Source organism: Lactuca saligna, chromosome 9 (assembly GCF_052625555.1).
Source record: "Lactuca saligna cultivar CGN05327 chromosome 9, ASM5262555v1, whole genome shotgun sequence".
Taxonomy (NCBI): domain Eukaryota; kingdom Viridiplantae; phylum Streptophyta; class Magnoliopsida; order Asterales; family Asteraceae; genus Lactuca; species Lactuca saligna.
Genome location: NC_136425.1, coordinates 15,362,323 through 15,379,851, shown reverse-complemented (window position 1 = coordinate 15,379,851; position 17,529 = coordinate 15,362,323). Strand labels below are relative to the sequence as shown.

Here is a 17,529-nt window from a genome sequence, read left to right as displayed (position 1 = left end):
CAACTTTTATTTAATCGTCAAATGTCAATTTACATTTTACAAGTTTCAGAAATAACTATCTAATCTGTAAAACTAATATCATCCTTCAGCATGTTATACCTCGCATGCTGCAAATGGTTGACCCTACACAGTTCCTCCGCGAGGGGATCTGCTGGGTTCTCATCCGATGATACCCTCTTTACCACGTGGAGTCATTCTTCTATCTGATGTCTAATGTAGCGGTATTTTCTGTCGATGTGCCTGGATCTTTCGTGATCCCTTAGTTCCTTAGCTAAGTCAACTGCACCCTCATTGTTGCAGAAAATCTCCATAGGCTCCTTAATAGCTGGTACAACTCCAAGGTCTCCAATGAAGTTCTTTAGCCAAATAACCTCCTTTGCTGCCTCTCTTGCTGCTATGTACTCTGATTCGCAACTTGAGTCAGCTATTGTTTCTTGTTTGGAACTTTTCTAAGTAATTGCTCCTCCATTTAGGGTAAAGATCCAGCCTGACTGAGAGCGGAAATTATCCTTATCAATCTGGAAGTCAGCATCACTACACCGCACCACTCTCAAGCCATCACTCCCACCAAGGGCAAGGACCCAGTCCCTAGTCCTTCGTAGGCACTTGAGAATATTCTTCACTGCAGTCCAGTGGGCCTTAACTGGATTCCCTTGATATCTGCTGACCATGCACAAAGAAAATGCCACATCAGGGCAAGTACAAGTCGTAGCATACATGATCGGGCCTATAGCGGAAGCATATGGTACTCGACTCATCTCAGCGATCTCAGCCTCTATACTCGGGCTCTGAGTCTTACTCACTTTAGCATTACATCGGATTGGTAAATCACCTTTGTTGGAATCCTGCATGTTGAACCTCTTCAACACCTTATCCAAGTAGGTACTTTGACTAAGTCTAATTAGTCTTTTACTCATGTCTCTCAATATCCTTATCGCTAAGATATAGGCAGCTTCTCCAAGGTCCTTCATAGTGAAACACTTCCCAAGCCAGGATTTAACCTCCTGCAAGGTTGTGATGTCATTTCGTATGAGTAACATATCATCCACATACAATACCAAAAATCTAACTATACTCCTACTAGCCTTAACATATACACAATACTCATCTTCGCTCCTCGAAAAACCAAACTCTTTGACTTTCTCATCAAAACAAATATTTCGTCTGCGAGATGCTTGTTTCAATCCATAGATGGATTTCTCAAGCTTATACACTCTATTATGGTGCTTTGTATCGACAAAACCCTCTGGCTGACTCATGTAAACATCATCAGCCAACTTCCTATTAAGGAAAGCGGTTTTGACAACTCTGCCTAGCAAAACCCTAATAGAATTAATCTTTGTTACTGGTGAGAAGGTCTCATCATAGTCAACTCCCGGATTTTGTGTAAAGCCCTTCGCAACCAGTCGCTTTTGTAAGTGTGTACATTCTCATCCTTGTCGGTCTTCTTTTTGAAGATCCATTTGAACCCGACCATCTTACGACCCGATACATTATCAACCAAATTCCAAAATTGATTGTCATACATGGACTGAATCTCGTTGTCCATGGCCTCTTTCCATTTGGCGGACTCGGGGCCTGCCATGGCTTCTTTAAAGTTGTTAGGCTCATCCAAATTTACCAGTGTACTATCACTGATAGATGCATTACCTTCTGCGGTAATATAAAAACCATAGTAATGCTCAGGTAGGTTCCTAACTCTTGTGGAACGCCTCAGAGGCACAGACTCATCTATCGGCTCAACAGGAGTTTCCTCCTTAGGTTGATTTCTAGTGTTTGAGGTTCCTTCACCGCTTGACTCTTGAAGTTATTCAAGGTTAATTTTCCTCCCACTGTTTCCTTGGCTTTAAACCCTCTCTCACGAAAGGACCCTCTCCTTGCCACAAAGATCACAGTCTCATTGGGTCTGTAGAAGAGGTAACCAAAAGAATTTTGTGGGTAACCGATGAAAATACACAGCTCACTACGAGGTTCGAGCTTATCCTGAGTCTCACGCCTCACGAAAGCCTCGCAACCCAAATCTTGATGTGGTCCAAATTGGAAACTTTCCTAATCCACATCTTGTGAGATGTTTTGGCAACTTTATTGGTAGGGACTAGATTAAGGATATGGGCAGAAGTCTCTAAGTCATACCCCCATAATGAGATTGGTAACGAAGATCGACTCATCATGGAACGAACCATGTCTAGCAAGGTTCGATTGTGCCTCTCATCCACACCATTAAGTTGTGGTGTCCTAGAAGGTGTCAATTGCGAAACAATTCCACATTCCTTTAGATAGTCAAGGAACTCTGTACTAAGATACTCTCCTCCTCGATCGGATCAGAGCATCTTAATGTTCCTGCCCAACTAATTCTCCACTTCCTGTTTAAACTCTTTGAACTTTTCAAAGGTTTCCGACTTATGCTTGATTAAATAGACATAACCATATCTACTATAATCATTAGTAAAAGTCATATAGAAGCGGTTAGCATCCCTTGTGGCGGTTCTAAAGGGTCCACACATATCTGTATGTATAAGGTCCAACAAACCTTCACCCCTATCACAAGTACCACTTTCGGCGGTCTTCAAAAGTCCTTGAAGCTTTCTGAGTGTAACTTCCTCCTCAGGGAAGTTCACATTCAATTTCAGTAAATGGTCCACATACCTTTTCATCTTCTGTAAGTGGCCCGTGATGGGTTCACCATCCTTCATTCAGGTTGTTATCATGGAAGAGATTATATCATACCTCTCTTGACGATCACTTTGATGGTAGCGGTCCATCAACTCCATGTGCATCTCAAAAGGGTAAAAATACTCATAGGGCTTCTGGAGTTCCGCAGTCATTGTGGCCAACATGATACATGCCACTTTGGTAGCATCTCTCTCATGTGCCCTAAAGTCAGCGATCTCTTCTGGAGTAGCAGTGGACTCATTAATTTCTTTTAGATCCTTATCGAGGACATATTCCTTGTCCTCGTAACGAGTGACCATCCTGATGTTCCAGATCCAATCCATAAAGTTGGAACCATCAAAGATGACTCTCCCACAAAGGTTCATGAGAGAGAAGGAGCTGATGGGGTTTGAGCCAGAAGCAACATTGTTGGAAGACATTTAAAAAAGAAGAAAGACAAGTTTAGATTAGATATAGGATCCTTAATAAGACACCCAAATGTAATATTAAGGCTAGGACCCAACACAATACTTTATAACTTGGAAGAGGGATGTCGTAATCCAAGCTACAAAATATTTGAAGGTGGGTGAATGACGATTCACCAATTTCCACCATGAAAAAATCAAATAAATTATTAGGTTTTAATTGGATTGAAACTCCTAGATTCTTTTGAGATTCATTGGACTTTTCAATGAGATGTTTAAATCTCGATTTTTCCCTCTCAAGTTTGTGACTAGGATGTCGAGGATCACAAACAAGGTGTGAATAACCATGCAAATTAACTTGGTACCCTTAAACTTTATCACCTAATCGATGTGTCGATTACCCACACACGCTCCACCGATCTATGATAAACATTAAGTTACCCTTTGCCTCTCTTACTAGTCCATGTTAGTGTGCCGATTACCCACACACACTCCACCAATGACTTGGTAAGGTACAAAGTGTAATTTCATGGGATAGCACCAATTTCACACTTTCCTAAAGTAACTAAGATTGAGAATTTATAAAAGATTTAGTTACTTTATATTTATCATTATACTTTTAATGAGAATTATAGTCCTTGTCTTACCCGTTCGGTTAACCGCCCTCTACGAGTTAAGGAAGCGGTGGGTGAGAGTGGACACCCATTAAGCTTCCACTTTATAGGCAACAACCTTATACCCCCTTATAGACCGACTTCGTGAATGACGCCTACTAACGGTAAAACTGACTTGCTCTTATATATATATATATATATATATATATATATATATATATATATATATATATATATATATATATATTAATATTATAAAGTAAAAGGGTTAAATTTTAAATTTTAAAGCTCTAGGGTTTTGAATTAAAGTTTTCTAAAGTGACTTTACAAATCCCAAAACTTGAGGGAAAATTTTGAAACTATTCAAAACCCTTCATATTCATAACTTATGAGGTTAATGGTTAATTAATGACTTTTAAAGAAGTGACTTTTGGTAATCCATAACTTGAGGACAAATTATGGACTTCATCAATAACATTTAGATCAAGAATCATATCATCAAACAATTTGCACATAATTCCTATTATCTTAACTAAACTCATAAGCATAAATACTGATATCAATAATTTCAAGAATCATATAAACACATACAAAACTTGAAATTTTGATAATAGCCATTGAAAATGGATTAGCATAACCATTACACCATCAAAAACAGGTTTTATAAGACCAAAACAGTTTAGGGTAATGTTTCTACTTCATTTCCAGTAGCGAAACTCGAAAATATGCACACAAGGCGATCTACTCGTCGAGTGCAGTAACCTACTCGATGAGTAGGTTGAATTTTCACTTGGACTCGTCGAGTCCCCCCATGGACTCGGTGGGTCCACTGAACAGTGGGTAGAAAATTCGACTTTTTCAAGCATTTTGCATCAAATATCAAGAAAGCAAGCCTAGTCTCTGATACCACTGATGGGTTTTGAGAAATCTAACACTTATATGGTGTACGTGCAACCCTAGAAATCTTAGATCTATGTTTTCTCTAATATTTATGCAAATTTGATTTTTCCAAGGTTTACATCCTAACTAGCATACAATGGGCAACTTGTAATATAAAAATTAGTATAATTACATAACTTTGTGTGTTTATGATTCCTTAAGACCTTGTGAGCCTAGCACCCCCAGTGTGATGTTTCAAATGTTTCACACAACACCAAGAACCATTGGAATAACTTGAGAGGAGAATACTTTGATCAAAAATCGGCTAGCCCTCACCCAATAGTCTTAGTGCCGATTGTGCTAGCTAATGAGGTCTTTATATAGTGTGCCACATGTAGGGTTAAACCATGTAAACCCTAATATGCATGGCTTTTCGTATTCCATGATTCATGGGTTCATAACCTCCATGGACCATCCATGGAGCACCCAATGAGTCCTATCCCAATCTAGTGAATCATGGACCTTTAGCCTGCTACATAAGAATAAAAGATTTACATAATCAATCCTTATATATTTAATTAGTCTCTTTTTTATCACAAAATTAATTCCAAATTAATTCCTGATCAGTACTAATTAAATAATCATATTAATATATTAGAACTTATAATATATTAACAAACCATAAGTATTCTTTTCTCATTTGTCTATCCAATTGTTCCGATGCCATGCAACCCAAATGAACCATGCTAAACCGGGTCAAGTACATACCCAATATAGTTATGGACTTATAGACACTTTATCCAACACCATTGAGATGGTGACTGAGATCACCGCCAAGTTTAGGGAGAGTGCCCTTCTTGTTGCGCAGTACGTGGTAAACGAGGAGATGAAGAAGGCCCGATATCATGAGATGTTGAGGAGCGACATACGGCAGTTTATGAGCCATTCCAACTGTAAGACGCTGGAAGACATGATTGCTAGAGCTCGGGAGAGGGAGATAGAATTGGAGATTGAGAGGAAGAGGAAACCCGAGGGAGTGCAGACAGTGAGTGCGGGCAAGAATCCCAATGTGTCAGATCACAGATCGAGGAGACAGCAGGGCTGCAGTCAGTGTGGCAAATACAACAAGATGCACGAGGGAGCGTGCAAGGCAGGCAGTTCAGGCTATTTCAAGTACGACCAAACTGGTCATACGAGCAGGGATTGTATTGCTGCTACCACTACGACAGTATCAGATCTGATTTGTTTTCAGTGCAATCAGAGGGGACACAAGTGGTCCCAATACCCGAGTTTAGCTACAACAGGATAGGTGGCGGCAGCTGCTCCTGCCACACTGAGGATTACAGATGGCCGTCAGGGCCGGGCTGAGGCGCCCACAACAAGGAGCAGAGCTTTTCAACTGGCTACTGAGGAGGCACATGCGGCTCTCGATGTTGTGACTGGTATGTATTCTCTCCTTATCTCTTTATTTATCTTGTTTGTCGCTCATGTTTTATGTGTTTTATTATAGGATCCTTCCTAGTGAACGCCATAAAAGACCGGTGATAAAAGCCTAGATCTAGTATATTGTGCCTTGGTTTAGGGTGTTATGGCTTCTGGACCAAGATTTATGTCTTAAAGTAGTTAGGGTTTGGGTTAAACCCCTTAAGAAGGACTATGGACGGGTAAAGTTGGAAACTTTACCGTTAAGAGTGTATTCCCAAAATGTAGATGAAGTTTGGAGCATATATCTGAAAGGTAGGAGCTTAATCCTTTGGGATGGATCAATTAGATAGGGGAACTCAGCGAGTCCAGGGAAGGACTCGACGAGTTGAAGCAGGGTGTCACAGTTATTATGATAAAAAGAACTCGATGAGTCTGTAAAGGGACTTGGCGAGTTGACTCACTCAACCATGAGTTTAAGCATTACAAGGACTCGTCGAGTTGAGAGATAACTCGACGAGTTGGGTTGACTGGGAGTTTGACCAGGACGTTGACTTTGACCAGGGGTAAAATGGTCATTTTACCCTACGGAGGATTGTCAGATTTTGACTAAGTATTATTCTGATTTTGATAGTCGGGGAGACGTTGGAGCAACTATCAGATATTCCTCACCGCGAGACTTCACAGACAGCTTTGCAAAGTGAGTTTTCTCCTGTAGGAACGGGTCTAAGCCACCAAGGCCGTCCTGTTTAAGTTAGTAGTAGTTCCGGATTACGGTTCGATGCCGGACGTGGCCCGATGTAGAGTTATATGTTTTTCCGAATCTCGATCCGATGTTGGGGCGGTCCCTAGGAATGCTTGTATGCTTGATGTCTTTATGATTCTTGCATATATATGTTATGCATTAGGAGTTCCTGACTTCGGTCTGATGTCGAGGCAAGCCCGAGGAATGTCTAGTTAGTATGTATGATAGTATGTTTTCAGACTCCGGTTCGATGCTGGGACGGTCCCCGAGGAATGTTGGTATGCTTCCGGATTTTGGTTTGCTGCCGGGGCGGTTCCCGAGGAATGTTAGTATGCTTTCGAATTTCCGTCCATTTTTGGGGTAAGCCCGAGGAATGTCTTGTTAGTAGGATATGATAGTATGTTTCCGGATCTCGGTCTGATGTCGGGTGGGACCCGATGAAGGTTTTCATGTTAGTATATATGTTATGTTATATGTTATTATGTATGCCGAGATCTGGTCGATGTCGGGTGGGGCCCAATGTCAAATAGGGTACGATGTTGGGCTGGGCCTGATGCCGAGAAAGCTGATGCCGAGCTAGACTCGATGAAGCAGGGGCGGGGCCCAAGATATGTTATATGTTATGTGTATGGTATGTGGTAGTTTGGGGAGACTCACTTAGCTTCGTGCTTACGGTTTTTAGTTTTTGTTTTAGCTACTTCACTAGCAAAGAGAAGGGCTCGGGATGATCGAATGACATACACCACAGTTTCAGTTTTGGATTGTTTTAGACTCTGATATTTTCTTATATGATTTTAATAGAATATTTGACATGATGTTTTGAGATGCATGGTTCTTGATTTTCTTTATGATGATGGATGGTTTATGGTTTTTGATAATGATTAAAAATGAAATTTTTGGGTTATATTTTTGTGATGTTTCGGTCACATAAATATCATCATTATCATGCATTCTCACTAATTCTTATTATTTTTGTTCTCACATATAGTTTTTCACTCATTCTCATTGTTACAAAATACGATTATCAAGAACATATTATGATAAAATGAGAATCATAAAAAAGTCAATAATACCAATATATACGATTTAATTAGTGAAAATATGTGATAATTATGTGAGGTTGAACATATTCACATTACCGAGCAACAAATTTTCTTAATCATTCTCTCATAATAGTACTTTTTACACGTCCGTACGATAGATTTTTATCCACATTTAAATCTAACTTTCTACTCTCTCTTTTTCTTTCTCTCTCTCACTCTCTCGATATATATATATATATATATATATATATATATATATATATATATATATATATATATATATATATATATCAACAGAGAGAAAGAAAGAGAAGAAAAAAGAATTCAGAATACAATAATTAAAAAAGATAATAAGATAATCTTGAACTTTTTTTATATAATTATATTTTAATTCGTTCTTCATCTTTTTGAAATGAAGTTTCTATTAATTGAAAGTTCAAATCATTTAAGGATCCAATTCTTTATCAAATATCAAACATTTGAATGTGATGAAATTAAATTTCAATTCCAAACAATTCCTGCCAACTAAATGTCATTTTACTACTATGATATTGAAAAAGGAAATGATTTATAAACAATAGTTTTTTGTTTTTTTAGAACGGCAAATACAAATATATAATAAACTACTTCTAAATTATCCCATTTATGTTCACAGTGGAACTTGAACTCTCGACCTCAAGAAAAAAGATACAACATTGGATACCGCTGAGTTAGAAGCTCTTTGATATAATAGTTTTGTTTTTCGTACATAATAATTTATATTAAAGTTGTATAATATAATATTTTAAAACATAATTATTGTGTATAAAGAAAAACTATTATGTTCAAATGAGCTTTCTTGAAAAGTTGTCTTGAATACGTTGATAAAAATAAGTGTAGTCTTGGATGTGCTAAATCTAAAACATAAATCTATATTGTTAAATCAACAAACAACACCTGTAAAATACAAATAACCTTTAAAAAGTAAAGAAATGTCTCTTTCGCGAAAACATATTCCCTAATATGTGTGTGTGAGTATTTGTTTGCTTATGCGCAATAGATACTAATTAAAAGTAAAATTGTCATTTAATATGAACGTTAATTTGTTTGTAAAATTTCTTGAAAAAGTTATAACTTTTTTGTATTATTAGTGTCTACAAAAATTGTTCTTTCGATTCATATATCAATAACAATAAAAACACATTCTGAGTTGTTTTTATAAAACAACTAGTTGTTAGACTTATGTATTATATGAGTTAATTTTTTAAAAAAAAAAGTTAAATATAAAAGTCAAAATATTAAAGAACTTTGAATTTTTAAGAAAATAAAAAAATAATGAATTGTTATAATGAAAATATTTTTTTTTCCTTTAAATTTGAATAAATAATTTATATAAATGAATAAAAAATTAATGAGCTTTAATTTTGAGAATTTTAAAATTAAAAGGTAAGTTTATTAATGAAATTAATATTCATTTATTACTACATTTATTGTAATTATTATATTAAAATATTATGTGGAATTTAATAAAAAAGAAAAACTCAAAAAATATCATATGAAAAAAATAATTCAAAATAACCACAAAATGATATTTGACAAATTGAATAAAAGTATGATAAGTGGGAAAAAAACATTCATTTATTAAAGTAGATTTGTTGTGGTATTCAACTAGCTAATACATAGTATTGTCAATTTTGTAGCTATTAATGATAAATATTTCGTTTTAGTTATATTTTTATTTATTTGGCTATAAAAGATAAAACATTATCTAAATGTACTTTGAGTTTGATACAAATTTCATTTAGTTGGTATCTTGTTTTTCACATTTTATGTAAGAAAACGAAGATCACGTTTTCTTGGTTTCTTGTGATACTAACCCATTTCAATTACTTTAACTTATAACCCATTTTCCCACCCAAAAAGCTACATATTTTGTGTAATCATGTTGGTAAAAGTCTTGCATTTGATCATTAATTATTGCTAGATATGGGGCCAAATGGCATCATTACCTAATATACTAATGGATTGGTTTAGTGCTAAGCATGGGGCATTATAAAATATAATAAGATTGTTCAAAAAAAAGATCATAATTGTTATATTTATTATATTTGGCTCTTGTTAAAGTTTTTTTTTATGATAAGATCAAGAGATAAAGATCAATATTTCACATTTTAGAAATTCGCGGTGAATCCTTTTCGAATGAATAAACAGATATGTAACATATTTCATTAATATCATGATCTTAGAAATTCTGATTGAGTCCAAAATAAATAACAAATCCAAATATGATCCATATAGGATAGATTACATTACATACATTTGTATGCCATTGTACTAGAACTGTGATTAATATCAATGGAAATAATACACTTTTTTATGTATCCAAAAAGTGAAACAAAGTAGGACAGACTACTGCTTAATCACTTATATGTAAAAGACATAAATATCCCATCAATTTCTTCTAGGAAGTGTCATCTAATTCTCTCCCATGTAACATACATACAACTAAAATCATGCAACCAACATCATAAGATTATATTGGATACAACTATACTATTGCAGCGGGATAAATTATATATCTAGTTGTTTTTTTTTTTCGTGAAGTACTATGTAACTAGAATACAGTGCCTTTTTATTGAAATGATTTCAGTTATGTTACCAACTAGATGTAAACAACTTGTACTTAATAATGACAAAATTCTTGTACATAACTCGAACATGTAACTTTCTAGTTGTCAAAGTTTGAAACCAATGTCGCGATCAAAACCGATGAAAACAACTTTACAAACTTCATATTTTGTTTCAACAAAAGGAAAAGAAACTTGAGGTGTATGTAGTAGTTCACGTATACCCTTTACAACTCCATACTTCAGTGACTAATGACTTGTACAAAAGCATAAGGATTAAGGAGGAAAGTATAAAAGTAGGAGGTGCATCTCCTACCTTTATAGATGGACCTTCATATAAATACTAAAAGTGGAACCCATATTAATAGCCGTTGGTACTTTCTTCGTAGAATATTTTACTCTTTAAAGTTAAAAATCTATATAAATATCCGTATTCAAGCTATGGGTTTGCATTGGGGGTTGGCGAACTAAAACCAAAACAAAATTAATAATAATAATAATAATAATAATAATAATAATAATAATTATAATGACAATGAATACGAGTTAATTATCATAAACTGGTCGAGTTATGGTTTAAAATTAAATCTGGATCGTATGTATATATGGGTTTATTTTAAATATATCATAAAATACGCAATGTATTATCTATCGAAGCTAAAAAAAACTTAAAATTATTTTTGTGTATATTAAAACTATTTTTTTTTTTAACTTAAAGGTTTGCATATGAAACCCGTTCGCATAACCTACATATCAGAAATTAAATGTCATCATACTTTTTGTTCTTACCTATCTTGTTATTCATAAGATCAAGATAAGTGTAAAATTTTAAAGAGGTGACGAAGAGAAAAAATTAGTGAATGTCACATATTATCATTCTATATGAATATGAATACCGATATGAACAAAAGTTAAGATGATATTTAATTTCTTTCTATATAGTTATTAAGATTACATGAAACTGTAATTGTTATTCAACATAAGTTCTTTTATAGTTTAAATAATTAGTGAATGTCACATGTTATCATTCTATATGAATAATTAGTGAAGTTCTTTTAAAGAGGTGACGAAGAGAAAAAATTAGTGAATGTCACATGTTATCATTCTATATGAATATGAATACCGATATGAACAAAAGTTAAGATGATATTTAATTTCTTCCTATATAGTTATTAAGATTACATGGAACTGTAATTGTTATTCCACATAAGTTCTTTTATAGTTTAAATAAAAAATCTTATGCAATCTTTTTAATTCCACATAGGCTATGCAACCTGTTTTTTCTTGAGCAAATCGGTTACAAAACATTAATTTGACAAAAATCAGTCATTATAACAATTTTCATAGACACAAATAGAACAATGATTTTTTTTTTTAACTTTGAAATAAGACGTTGAGTTTTAATTTCTTAGCATTGCCCTATATAAAAATGCTAAATAATGTCTTATGGAACTATAATTTTTTTTTTTAAATGTCCTTTTAAACCATATTCAGAATCAAGTACATATCTGGGTTTATTTTTAATCATGAACCGAAAAGTAGGTTTTTTAGGACATTAGAAAACGAAATCGAACTGGAAAAAATAGAATTATTTATATTGCTTTGCATGTTGCCGACAGTTTGTTTAAAATTATTTATATGAGCGTCTTGTACAATGGTATTTTGTGTTTAACTCGTTTTTCACATTTTAAGTGCATTTTATGATGGAAGTCACTATTCAAGTCTTATGCGTGTGCATTTTTTATATATGATCTGTGAAAAAAGATATGCATTTAATTAACGCTTATATTATTAAAAGAATACACATTGTGGGTTCGACTATTTATGGTTTTATATGCTTTGTTTACTTTAATTAAAACGATGTTTTGTTTTCATTAGTATTTACAAAAATGACATAATAAGTAGTTTGTTGTGAGTTTAGAAATTGTAAATGCAATGCTAGATTGCGCAAATCCTAAATGTAAAGTTAGATACGTGGATTCAATTTTCAATCGTTCAACACGAGATGTAGTCATAGTTAAGATCATTCATCTCATAATAAGCATGCACCATTAATCTAGATAATATTTCAGTTTCTCATATTCAAGTGTGTTTTTTTTTTCTTTGACATGGATTCAAACCTCTTATCTGTAGTAAAAGAACTCAAGAACACTGAAAATTGAAAAAGCTTTAAGTGAGCTTTTGATTTACGGGATTGTGTGGGATTTGGCAAGAATTGAACTTGAAATTCAAATTACCATTTACCCCGACGTTTACTTGTGTACGAATACAAAATTGGATTCAGAAAATCCCACCACTAAAGGGACGTTTGGATTTTAGAATAGTTTTTGTGTGATTTTGAAATTTGTCATAGGATTTGGAATTGTTTGGTGGGTAGACAAAATTACCCTTCTTTCATCTTTCAGAGTATTAAAACTTTTTTGGTATTGTAAATATGTCAAAAAGAAAGTTGGAGTGTACATACGGTTTGACAAAATTATCCTTCTTTCGTTTTGTAGAGTATTAACAATAAAGTATTAGGTTTTACTTTATTGTTAATTAACTTATGTGGTGTACCTTTTCATATATATACTAAAAATATCAATTAACGCTCCTCAAGATGGTTATTACTATTTGGAAAGATGTTATCGACATATTCACGAGTAAGCTTTTTGATTGGAAAGTCGAAATTTTGTCGGTGGGAGGCTGCTTAACGCTCCTCACTTCGATTTTGGAAAGTGTTGCCAACTTGCCATGTATTTTATGTTTATATTTCGTGCTCCATAAATGGTTAATACTTGTTTAATTAGAGTCCCACATAAATCAGTTTTTTTGTGAACGGTGATTTTAGGGGGAGAAATCATTCATATAAAATAGAAGAAGGTTAAGTCAAGCAAAGAAGATGGGATTTAGCAAAGTTCTAAATAATGTGAGCTGTGGTGTGACGATAAAGTCGGACATCAAACTTTATGAGTCATGGTGATTCATAATGTGTGACTAAAAACAACAATTTTGTATATACATAATAAGAAATCACAGAGTTATATATTTATATAAAATATATCAAGTTTTTAAAAGAATATATCAACCGTAATAACAAAAAGTTAACAAAAATTAAGTGGTGTCATGCCCGGTCTGAAGAAAAAAAAATGTCTTTAAAAAACTCATGTCATAACACGCAGTGACTTGCATTTGCATGCGTCTCGCCTAACATCACCGCCATGCAGGTTTTCGAAACGACGACTTATAGGGGAGACAACAATCATTTGTGCACGGTTATACTTCTTGGTCGTGTGTGTGTGTTTATTACTTTGGGTGGGTATTTTAGAATCATCCATTCAACCTAGAGGTGAATGTATTGATCTTGATTAATTTTGCATGAAAAAGTTGGTGATGAAAATTTTGTAAGGATACTTGGTTGGGTGATACTTCCTTTTCAAAATCGTTTTCCTAGAGTTTATCAAGTAGACCCGAATAAGGTGGCAGTGGTTAATAATTGTTTGCATTGATATATGAACTTCTTGTTGTCACCCAGATTCGAGGGTAGGGGAGATTTGGCCCAGCTGAATGATTTAAAAAACTTCTTGCAACAAGTTATTTTTATGGGTAATAGCATAAAAGACATTAAGTTTATACCGAAATTCTAATTTGATGCGGTATTTTTTCTTTATCTCAAATTTGACATTGTGTTTTATAATTTTTTATAATTCTAACCACTTGATCGGTCAATCTGGTTACCTGCTGACGTGACATGATGACTTGTCTGTTTTGATGGCGTGACATGCTAACATGACATGCAGACGTGTCAAAATTGAATTATTTTTCCATAAAATACACTAAGTTTTCATTTTTTTCGATTTTGACACTAAGTTTTTATTATTATTATTATTTTCAATTTGACACTTTTTTTGCTCCAGATCAAACATTATTTTTTCCAATTTTGTTCAATGTTGATCATTTTTCATTTAAAACCATATAAATATTTTTTTAATACATTTTAAACTGTATAAATATTTTTTTTTTCATTTAAAAACCTTATTTTATTATAAATACAAGGTTTTTTACATAACTTTATGTATAAATTAAAAACCTTATTTTATTATAAATACAAGGTTTTTTACATAACTTTGTGTATAAATTAAAAACCTTATTTTATTATAAATACAAGGTTTTTTACATAACTTTATGTATAAACACGCATTAGTTATATAATGAGAACCAAAATAATCATAAGCTTTGAATAAGATCAACAAAACTTTATCATTTATCACTTATGAAATATTATTTATTTTATTTTTTGTTGTAGATTTTATACATATTTTTATTCATAGTTAAATAATCTATTAGTTATATATTAACAAAATATTTATATGGTTTCAAATGAAAAATGATAAACGTTGAATAAATTTGGAAAAAAAAATGATCTTTCATTTGGAACAAAAAAGTAGAGTGTCAAAATTGAAAAAATAAAATAAACTTAGTGTTAAGATCAAAAAAAAAAATGAAAACTTAGTATATTTTGCGGGAAAAAAAATACAATTTTGACACATCAGCATGTAATGTCAGCATGTCACGTCATCAAAACTGACACATCATCATTCCACATCAATATGTAACCGGGTTGACAGGTCAAGTAATCAGAATTATAAAAAATTAGAAAACACAGTGTCAAATTTGAAACAAAAAAATCATAGTGTCAAATTAAAATTTTGATATAAACTTAGTGTCTTTTGTGCTATTTTGCAGGAAAAAAAAAATTAATTTTAACATATCAAAACTAACACATCATCATATCACGTCTACAGTTGCAAACGATAACGGGGTTAATTTTCTTTATGTGTCATGCGTGATTTCCAAATTGTGAACTTGGACCATATCCTTTTTTCTTGCCCTCTAGTGATTTCTATTTGGGCCCAAATTACCCATTGGTGGAACATTGATACGCTGACTATCTCTAGTTTGTCAGTGCTTCAAGAACAACAAATTAATTCATGCTTACACTCCAAAAAAAAAGTGTCTTGATGCACTTCTCCTCAAAGCCTTACGGGTAATGTGGAAGTATTGGAATGAGTCGCTTTTTGAAACAGCCAAAATAAAGAGAACGTTTTTATTTGAATACATTGCGTCTTTATCTTTCTTTTGATATAAAAAACTGAAATAAATATGAATTGGGTTGGTTGGCTTATAACTCAGTTAGTATTAATTTGTTTTTTACAAATCATGTTATTTCAGTTGTTCCAAAAAAATGCTTGAATTATTATAATTATATTGATTATACTAGTTCTATGTACATTTGATTATATCATAGAAGATAAGCATAGAGAATTAACGCATATTCCTATTATATGTTTATGACGCGTTATAAATGATGAATTTTCGTTAAATGTTGTAATTACCAAATTCTACAAGAGTGGCTTTAATTAAAACTTAAAAATTAGACCATGGAGAAAATAATTTGGCTAATGCAAGTTAGTGGCAAAAATATGAAAAAGTAAAGTTATAAGATTGAAGCTTCATTTGGGCTTATCTATGCTGTGGGCTTATATCAATATTGGGTTTATCCATTTTGTTTGATTTATCTAAGTGTTGTGTCTATCTAAATGTTGGACATGTCTAATTCTAACTATTTAACAGATAATGGTTCCTTTGAAACATTATATAGTTACTTTGGAAACATTTTGCTAACCAAATGCATCTCAAGTAACACAATAAAATTGACATCTCTAGCCCAACAAGACAACACACACCATAAGGTCCATATTTGCAACTAGAAAACCAGGAAATTGACATCGAACAAGGATTCAAATTCAGAAAAAGTATGGAAGTCATAATACATATAAAAGATTAGTCACTGATCATACTCTTCAAGTATCATATCAGCTAATACTGCAGCATCTATTTTCATGAAAAAGTAAATAAAGCATGATTATACAAAATACCAATTACTGTCCTCTGCTGACTGGCTCCAGTGCTTCAACAGTTACCACACTATTCCCTCTTATAACCTGTGGGTAGTATAAAACAAATGATATCTGTCAATTTGTGACCATTGGATTGGATTAATCTAAAGACTAAAATGATTCATTCTTATTTAGTCACTTCACTTACCACCATGCCTATTTCATTTTTCTCTTCACCATTCACTTCAACTGTGTTGTCAATCACCAGGTTCATGAACTGATCAAAACCACGAAGTGTCCCAACCACTGTCCGATTTGCATTCAGCTTGACTGAAATACAAAATTCAAGATCAAATTCACTGATTGTTACAAAACCAACTCTTAGAAGCACAAAATCCATGTTCAACCACAACATGGCATATGTATCTTTTATTCCCAATTATTAGTATAAGCGTCCCTATGTATAATTCGAACATATGTGCTCAAATGTAGAGGATTATAGTCATCAATACAAAGGATTTTGGTTTTTTCAAGAAGAACGTGTTTAGGCAGCGACAATAACTTAAAACAAAACTCGGTAAACAGATAAATGAAATAAGCGAAAACTTACTTTGTAGTTGCTTGTCCATGTACCTGAAATCCAATTGAAAGGTTAGTAAGAAGAGTGTCATAATCCGGAGAACAAATACATTACAAATATTACACGAATAACTTGAAAGGAAAAGAAAATTTGAGATGAATAAACCCTAATAAACTGTACGGGGGAGAAACTGATAACTTACTTTTTAAGATCTGGAGGTTGACCTGATCTGCTCATGGCGAAACCCTAGGAATGAAGACAGCGAGGATTCGAAGACGATGAGAGAGAGGCCGAATTGGTTGAAATAGGTGAGGTTTAACAAGAGCAAAACCCTAATATCATACGACTACGGGATACGGCTCTTCTATAGTTCTATTTTTACTTGATTTTCTCCCCTTGTATTATGATTTAATATCGTTTTTGGGGCCTTCAGTTTTCTAAAACTACTGATTCACTCCTTTCATTTAAATGAGATGATTTTATTTTTTTATTTTCTTTTGACATTCTTAACTTTAAATCTAAAGAGTAAATTACACTAATGGTCCTTATGGTTTAGTGTAATTTATGTATTTACTTCCTAACTTATTTTTTTAACTCGAAAGGTTCTTATTGTTTGTTTTTGTTACGCGTTTGGTCATTATTTTACCTAAAAAAACTATTTTGGCATTGATTTTTTAATTTATT

The 17,529-nt window shown here is 33.3% G+C and overlaps 1 protein-coding gene across 1 annotated transcript; it reads right to left on the bottom strand.

Moving 5' to 3' along the window:
• Positions 1–16,148: 16,148 nt before the first annotated feature.
• Positions 16,149–17,203, bottom strand: LOC145015678 (putative small nuclear ribonucleoprotein G). Its single transcript, XM_078974154.1, has 4 exons — positions 17,048–17,203; positions 16,876–16,898; positions 16,474–16,595; positions 16,149–16,370 (listed from the first exon to the last, which is right to left on the bottom strand). Exons 1-4 carry the CDS (start codon positions 17,080–17,082, stop codon positions 16,308–16,310), a joined length of 243 nt encoding a protein of 80 aa, XP_078830280.1. The 5' UTR covers positions 17,083–17,203; the 3' UTR covers positions 16,149–16,307.
• Between the last annotated feature and the right edge of the window lie 326 nt (positions 17,204–17,529).